At 16.7% G+C, this 9,018-nt stretch overlaps 1 protein-coding gene across 1 annotated transcript; it reads right to left on the bottom strand.

The window, feature by feature from the left end:
• Positions 1 to 617: 617 nt before the first annotated feature.
• Positions 618 to 6,209, bottom strand: PGAL8A_00166100 (conserved Plasmodium protein, unknown function; the record flags this gene model as incomplete). The annotated part of the gene is made up of 1 exon (XM_028675220.1): positions 618 to 6,209. One exon carries the CDS (start codon positions 6,207 to 6,209, stop codon positions 618 to 620), a length of 5,592 nt encoding a protein of 1,863 aa, XP_028526774.1.
• Positions 6,210 to 9,018: the final 2,809 nt, after the last annotated feature.

The raw sequence follows: 9,018 nt of genomic DNA, 5'->3' as shown, positions 1-9,018 counted from the left end.
ACTTGTACTAAAAAAAAAAAAAAAAAGTAACAATACTTTTGTATTTTGTGAAAAATAATTTGAAAATTTTTTTTTTTTTTTTACAATTGTAAAAACATGTTTTAAAAAATAGAACATTAAATATGCCAACATAAACATATTAATGTTATGTTACATTGAAAAAAAAAATTTAAAAATAAATAATATTTATACTCATACTTGAAAAAAAATAAATTAGTAAATAATTATATATACTAACCATTTAGATATTCAAGTAAATGAGTAATAAAATGCAATGAAATTATGCTTGAGGGGATTTAGGCAAAAAAAAAAAAAAAAAAAAAATTTTTTTTTTTTTTAGACAAAAAAATATATAACAATTATTATATGTATGCATATAAAAATAGATTAACTATAACAAAAAATATTAAAATATAAAATAAAAAAAAATTATGTGAAATAATTTTTTTCTTCTTTTATATTTATATATTTTTCAATATGCATCTACATTGAATAGGAAAAATAATAATGATAATTATATTAATATAATATTTTTAGGAAGTTTGGTATAATGTTTTAAAAATAGTATAAACTTTAAAAAATATTTGTGAATGTAAATTTTTTTTTTTTTTTATTCTTCACTGTAAATTTAATACTGAACGACAAGGATATTTTAATAGTTCGTAGTCATATGACTGTACAGAATAACATGATTGCATAAAAATAACTAACTTTTCCAATGCGCAGTCAACACTAACTTCATTACCTCTAATTTCCATTAATCTTTCAGTAAAACCTTCATGAACTTGAACATATAGATTTCCTAATCTTACATCAGCTCCGCATTCTTCTTTGATGATAGCCATCCTTTTACATCCATCAGCTAATAACTTTTGCACACATTCAAATGGAGCAACTAAGTAAATACAACATTTTGAAGAAGACATTTTTGATTTTACATAATGATATAATAGCTGACATGCTCTTAAAATTCCAAATATATTTCCTTTTAATAAAAAAACATGACTATCAGCAAATCCTGGAAACCATACATCTTTTGCACTTTTGTAAACAGAAATGTGTAAAGAAGATTTTATAGTTTTTACATGTATTCCCTTTGGACCCATAAAAGAGCCACTAATATCTCTTTGTGCTGCTATCTTTAATTTTCCAATTGAATTGTTAGTATATGCTAAATGAAACTTTTGAATAGATATTTTTGTATCATAATTATACTTCTCTTTATCATTTAAAAAATTCTGTATATATTTGTTTGAGTGAACTGCACTTTCACATTCAGAATTATTTGTATCATCCTTAAAAGTTGAATAACTGTTAATATCATCATTCTTATTACTTAGACTATTTAATATTAAACACTGTTTTTTTTTTAAATACATATTTTTTACTTCAGTTAATTCCTTTTCCAATTGCCTATTTTTAAATTTTAAACTATTTATTATGTTTTGTAGCTCATTTATCTTGTCATTATTTGCATTTCCTTTTGATTCCTTTTCTACATCCTCATTTTCATCTAATATAAAGTCCATATTATTTTCAATTATATTAATATTATTACATGCGTTATCATTTCCCCCTATATTACCACATATGTTTGCATTATTTTCTATATTATTCCTATTATCACATATATTTTCATTACTTTGTAAATTATTAATATTATTATATATATTATTATCTAAATTATTATATATATACTCATTTTCTAAAAGATATAAATTGTTATTATTTTCTTCTATATTGTTAATCTCATTATAGATACAGTTATTATCTGCAGTATGCATATTTTCATGAAGATTCCCCATTTTTTCCATATTATCATATATATTTTGTTCATTATCTATATCACAAATGTCATTTTCATCATTAATGTTATATATATTATCCTCATTATTTATATGGTATATATTATTTTCATTATTTATATTATATATGCTATATTTACTGTTAATATTAAACATTATTTCATCATTTTTCCCATCATTCAAATTGTTATGAATGTTACATTTTTCTGTATTCATAGAATAATTATTTTTAAAATTTTTTTTACTTAAACAAAAAACAGGATCTATAATTTCCTTTTCTTTTTCATTGGTTATTAAATTTATATTTTCATTAAGGTCTAATATATTATTTGTTACAGGTAAACAGTAAGTTTCCTTTTTTTCATTATTTAAATAATAAGAATGATTATTAATGTTACTTTTTAAAAATGTAGAAGACTTCACATTAATTGTGTCATTATTATTTCCACTGATACCATTAGAGCATATATTTAAATTATTTTCATCCTTTAAGTTATCGCAATATTTACTAATAGAATTATTATCTTTATTTATTAATTTTGAATAATTAACAGAATTGTCACTTTTCTTATCCTTAATATTAAATGTATCATTTTCAAATAAATTTTTTTTACAATCATTAAAATTATTGTTAAATAAATTACTAGACGAAAATTTTAAGAAGTAATTTGTTGATTTTTCATTGCTTATTAGATCATTCTTATAAGAAAAATTATCAAATTTAATATTTTTATAATTAATTGGATCTGTATTAAAATCATTTATATATAAATTATTCTTTAGTTCTGTATTCTTTTTCCTGATATTACTATTATTATTAGTAATACTACTAGTATTATTGTTATTATTATTAACATTATTAATAGTATTAATATTCATGTTATTATTATTAATATTATTAGTAGTATTAGTATTTGTATTATCATTATTATTAATGTTAATATCATTATTATTATTATTATTAGTGGTCATATTAACTTTATTAATATCGTCTTCATTAATATTATCACTATTATTACTTTCGTTTTTATTATTATTATTGTTGTTGTTATCGTTGTCATTATTATTATTATTATTATTATCATAATCATTATTGTTATTATTATTATTATCATAATCATTATTGTTATTATTATTAATGTTATTATTATTATTATCATAATCATCATCTTTATTATTATTATTATGGTGATTACTATTATTATTATTAGTAGTAGTAGTAGTAGTAGTAGTATTAGTACTAGTATTAGCATTAGTATTATTATCATAATCATCATTATTATTATTATTAATGTTATTATTATTATTATCATCATAATCATTATTATTATTAATATTATTATTACCATTATTATCCATATTGATGTGATCGTCATTATCATTAATGTTATTATTCATATTAGTGTTAGAATTATTTTTAGTATCATCATCATTATTATTATTATTATTTATATCACAATAATTTAAGTTATATTTACTTTTCATTCTTTTATCGTCAAAGTTTTCCTTATATTCGTTTGCAAAATCATTTTTATTGTTATCATAAGATACCCCTTTATTATTTAGAAAAAGAGAATAATTATTACAATCTTCATTATTTGCGTTACTATTAGGAATAATTTCATTATTTATTTTATTTTTCTTATTAAGTGATATATTATTATTAGTCCATTTTATATCATAACTATTCTTTTTCTTGTCTTTTAAATCTGAACTTTCAAATTCATCATGAAAGATTAAATTATTTTCATCTATATAATTTTTAGTATGTTCATTTTTATATTTCATATATGAAAAATCATTTTCTTTCATAAAAATAGAATTATTATCATTATCATTTGAATCAATAATAATTGCATCATTATTTAAATTATTGTAATCATTAATGTTGATAACATTACTTGAATTATTTTTCATTGAATTTTCGTTATCTAGGATATCTACATTATTATTATTATCTTCATATTTATTATAATCATTATGATTATCATTAGTATATTTATTCAAATTATTATCACATAAAATATTATCATTACTGCTAGAACCTATATAATCATTATTTATATTATTAACATTTCCATAAAAATCATTAATATTAAAATTTATATTTCTATTATGGCTATTCTTATGTATAATAATGTTATTTAAATTTTTTTTCATAAAATTATCATAATGTTCATTATTATCAGCAACACATATGAAACTATTTTTTTCATTTATATTATTTTGCACATCATCCATTAAAATACAAGGATTGTCTTCTCTTTCATTCTCAGAGTTTTTAGTTTCATTTAAAGTTATTTTTTCAAAAAATGAATTTATATTATTATTTTCCTTTTTCAAAAAATTATCATTATTTTGCTTACATTTCCATCCATTAAATGTATCGTCAAAATTTAAAAATGACAAGCTTTTATTTATATTTAAATTATTAGATAAATCTAAATGTTTGTGCAATTGCGAATTTTCTTCAAATTCAAAATTTTTCTCAATATCATTTACATTCAGAATATTGTCATTACTGTTCATATTTATTTTTTTATTCAGATTATCTTCATCAATATCCTTTTGCATTGTGTTAATATTTTCATTTTCATAATAATTATAATTTTGATAAATTTCATCATTCTCTTCTTCTATATTTTTATGTGGATTAATAATATTATTCGTATATATAGTACTATCAGTTGTCATACATTCTGTTTTCATTTCTTTTACATTGCCTTCACCTGAGGCATTACAATTCTTAAAATTTTTATTCATTAATAAAATATAATCATTAATATCACAATTGAAAGAGTTTTCATTATTCTTAAATAATAAATAATCATTTGAAAAATCTTTTAATTCTTCCCTATTTTCAATTTTAGTTTCATCATCATTTTTTCTTATGTTTTTCATTTCATACAAGTTAAATGAATTATCATTATAATCATTTTCTATATAACTAAAATACTTGTCGTTCAAAAAATTATTATTCATATACTTTTTTTCACAAGTTAAATTATTGTGTAATTTTTCATTATTCTCATGTGAAGATATGAACATATTACTGTTATTATTATAGATGTCACTTCTATAAATATTATTATTAATATTACAGTTTCTTATCTTATTAAAATAATTTTCCTTCTTTTCAGATTTATTGCAATCTTCTTTTATTGTAAAAAAAGTTTTAGCTATATCATCATTAGAATTATTTTTTAAATATTTAGAAGATTCAAAGCATTCATCATAGTTAGTATTCATTTGTAATATATTTTCTTCGTTAAAATTATTAACTTTGTTCATATAGGTGTTCAAAATTATATTTGTACCACTTTTGTTTTCTAAAATAGAATCACTATTTTCTTTATCTTTATATGGTATATTATTTGTTCCATCTTTTTTATTTTCTTTAATATAATTAAAATACTCAATATCATTTCTATTTTTTATATTATTTTCTAAATTTATATAATTTTTAATACAGCAATTTTTTTTAATATTAGAAGAATTTTTTTCTGAGTTTGAATTAACATCAATACCTATGTAATTATTTATATTATTTGTCTTTTTTTTTACATAACTTTTAAAAGAATTATTATTTGAATTATTCAAAATGTTTACATTATTATATATATCATTATTATTATTTGTACCTCCACATTTATTAAGATTCTTATTTGAAACGTTCATATTATTTGATTTATTTAAGTTATCATAAATATTGATTCTATTTTTATACATATTATCTATTATACAACTCATTTGATTACCGTTGCTATTTTTAGTACTATTACAGTTGCATTTATTTATATCATTGTTAGATAAATTACTATAATTATTATAAGTATCACTTGTGATGTTTATATTTGAATATACATGATTATTTAAATTTTTATTGTCTTCTGAGTTAATTTTACTATTTATGTTATAATTAACATTATTAAACAACGTATCTTGTATTTCATCTTTTGAATTAATATTAATTTCCTCATCAGAATTATTTATATCTACTTTTTCATCAAAATTGTTTGATTCCGAATTGAAAAAGTTATTTTTATTCTTCTTAAAATCATTAAGCAAACCATTGCTATTATTATTATTTTTATTTAATGAATTTTTACTATTACTTATAGTAAAATTCATATTATAATTACTTTCGGTATTAATCTCATTTAACTTTTTATTTTGTCCATTCTTATCATTTTTTAAATCCCTTTTTTCATTATTTAACGATTTAAAATTAATGTTTAATGAATTTTGATAATGGGAATTATACGTACTTATATTTTCATTCATATTTAATTGCTTCTCTGATTTATTTTCTATATCATTCATATTTTTCAAAACAAAATCACTTACATCATTTTCATCCAGATTATTCATATTACATTTTTCATTTTTATATCGTTTATCCATTTTTAAATTCTTATAAATATATGTTTTTATAAAATACAATTTTCTATATAATTAGTATTATGCTCATAATAGAAAAAAATATGCAATAATCCCTTTTTTGCTTTAATTTTTCTATTTTTCATAATAATATATGCATATAAATATGTTTATGTATATTTTCTTTTAAAGGATTATTTTACTATTTACATTAAATATATAATTACATTATTATAATTAAAATATATTAAATAATAATAAAATAAAATCATAAAAAAATATTAAAGAAATAAATAACTTAATATGCTGCTACTATAGCTAATTCATTAAATATTAAAAGTTAAAATAATTATATATATATATATATATATATATATATGCTTATATATGTATAAATTATCTATATTAATGATATTAAAAAAAATTATTATTATACGTATTAAAAGAAAGAAAAACAACATATATAATTTGCCTTAATCCTACTTAAATTATATATATATATATTTAAAATTTTTATAAAAAGAATATAAAAAAACAAAGTATAAAAATGTATATTTTTATTATATTTTATATGTATATATAGCAAATTAAAAATGCCAAAAAGAAGAAAAATTATTAAACCTATGAAAAAAAGTAGATAAAAAAATATATAGTAAACCTCTTAAGAAAAGACATACGTAATATCTGTTTTATTATGCATTAAGATAAGAATAAATTAACTATTATCATTTTAATAATTTAGGTGATTATAACAATATATATATTTTGATATTTAAAGAAAGACATAAAACAAAATAGAATAAAGAAATAAGACAAAAGATGATACGGGAAATATATATATATACTTATATATAAACATATAGATATAATGTATATATAAATATTTAATAAATTAATTGTGCTCAATTCTCCAAAATTCCAATAATACAATTAGAATAAACAAAATAAAGATTATTCATAGAATGTTCATAAAACTTAAAATAGTAGAAAAAAAAAAAACTTAAAAATAAATAAAATTTTATTAAGTACTACTTGTAATAAATTAAAAATAAAAAATATATATTTAAATAAAAAAAATTCAGTAGAAATTTAGTTTATTATTATGAACTTTTTTTATATTTTTTTATACATATAAAATTATTTTGGTCTAGTTAAGTATTTGCTTAAAATAATAAAAAAAAAAAAACTTTTAGAATTTAGACAGAATTCACTAATTTTTTTATTATTTTTTTTTTTTTTTTTCAATTAATTAAAAATTGCAAGAATCTACTTTTAATTGCCATAATTTGTATAATGTTAAATCATTTATACAATAAAAAAATTAATAAAGAAAATTTTTATTCCCATTATTTAAAACTTTTTAACATAAAAAAATTCACAAAATCTTAAATATCTATATATGAAAAATTTGGAACAAAGCATATTAAATTTATCAAAAAAATAAATAGATTAAAGATATTTAAAATAAAATTAATAAAAAATAAAAATAAATTTTTAAGAAAAATAATAATTTTGAATATATATATTTTTTTTTATTTAATAAAATCATTATTAAAAAAAAAAAAAAGAAAAACAAAATGGAAAATTATAATATGTAATATGTTATTTAAAGTATTACAATTCATGTATTTATTAAAATTTTTTATATTTATATATAATTTTTTAATATTTTGTAAAACAAAAAAAAAAGAAAAAAAAAAAGAAAAAAAAAAAAGAAAAATTAGCATACACCTGTTCTTAATAATTTTATGTAACTTGTTTATTTATTTTTTTTGAGTTTATTGTGTTAATATATTTATTTTTTTAAATTCACTTATATACATGCATATTTTTTATTATAAATAACAATTTACTTTAAAAAAAAAATATACACTATATTTTTAATTTAAAATCTTTTTTTTTTAGCATTCTGCTATAAAATATTTATGAATATAAAGAATAAAATGAAAAAAAAGAAAAAAAAAATTATCGAAAGCATGAATTAAAATATTTTTTACAACAATTGTTATTATGTTAGAATAAGACTAGAATGAATATTTGTTAAACAAAAAAAAAAAAAAAAGAAGAAAAAAAATTACATAAAAATAACATTATATATATTTTAATTCAATTTATAAAATATAATACAATTATATTCACACATAAAAGGACCTAAAAACAAAAAGACAAGAAAAAAAAAATAATATTAAAAATAAAGTATCTGTTTTATTCAACTATTCATTTTAGTATTACTATTAATTATATTTATAAATAAATATTTATACATATATATATTTGTAATACATACATTTTTTTTTCTTTTTTTAAAATATATATATATATATATATATATATATTAAACATAAGTATTCTTATATAAAATATAATTTTGTATAATCAAATTAAAACTTTGAACAATTATCCATCAAAATTTAAAAATACGTGCAATTTTTTATATGTAAAATATAATATAATTGAATACGTATATATGAGAATAAAAACAAAAATGTCATAAATTTAAAAAGAAAATCCTACTTATGCAAAGAGAATGTTAAATTTTTTCTTCAATATACTTTTTGCTTAATTAAAAATATATATATATATCTATTTTAAACAATTTAATATTATTATTTAAAAAAAAAATTAATAGTTATATAAAGTGTAATTCACAATATATAAAATAAAGTCTTAAAATAAAATAAATAAATAATTAAAAGCATGTATTTTTAATGGATTTTCTTTTAACTACTTCTAGGTATTAAATCGTTGGAAAAAAAATTATGAAAAAATAAATAAGTAAAAATATTAACAAAAAAAAAAAAAAAAAAAAAAAAAAAAAATAAAAAAAAAAAAA

The sequence above is a fragment of the Plasmodium gallinaceum genome, assembly GCF_900005855.1.
Source record: "Plasmodium gallinaceum strain 8A genome assembly, contig: PGAL8A_v1_65, whole genome shotgun sequence".
In the NCBI taxonomy this organism is placed as follows: domain Eukaryota; phylum Apicomplexa; class Aconoidasida; order Haemosporida; family Plasmodiidae; genus Plasmodium; species Plasmodium gallinaceum.
This window is presented reverse-complemented; position numbering and strand designations above follow the sequence as displayed.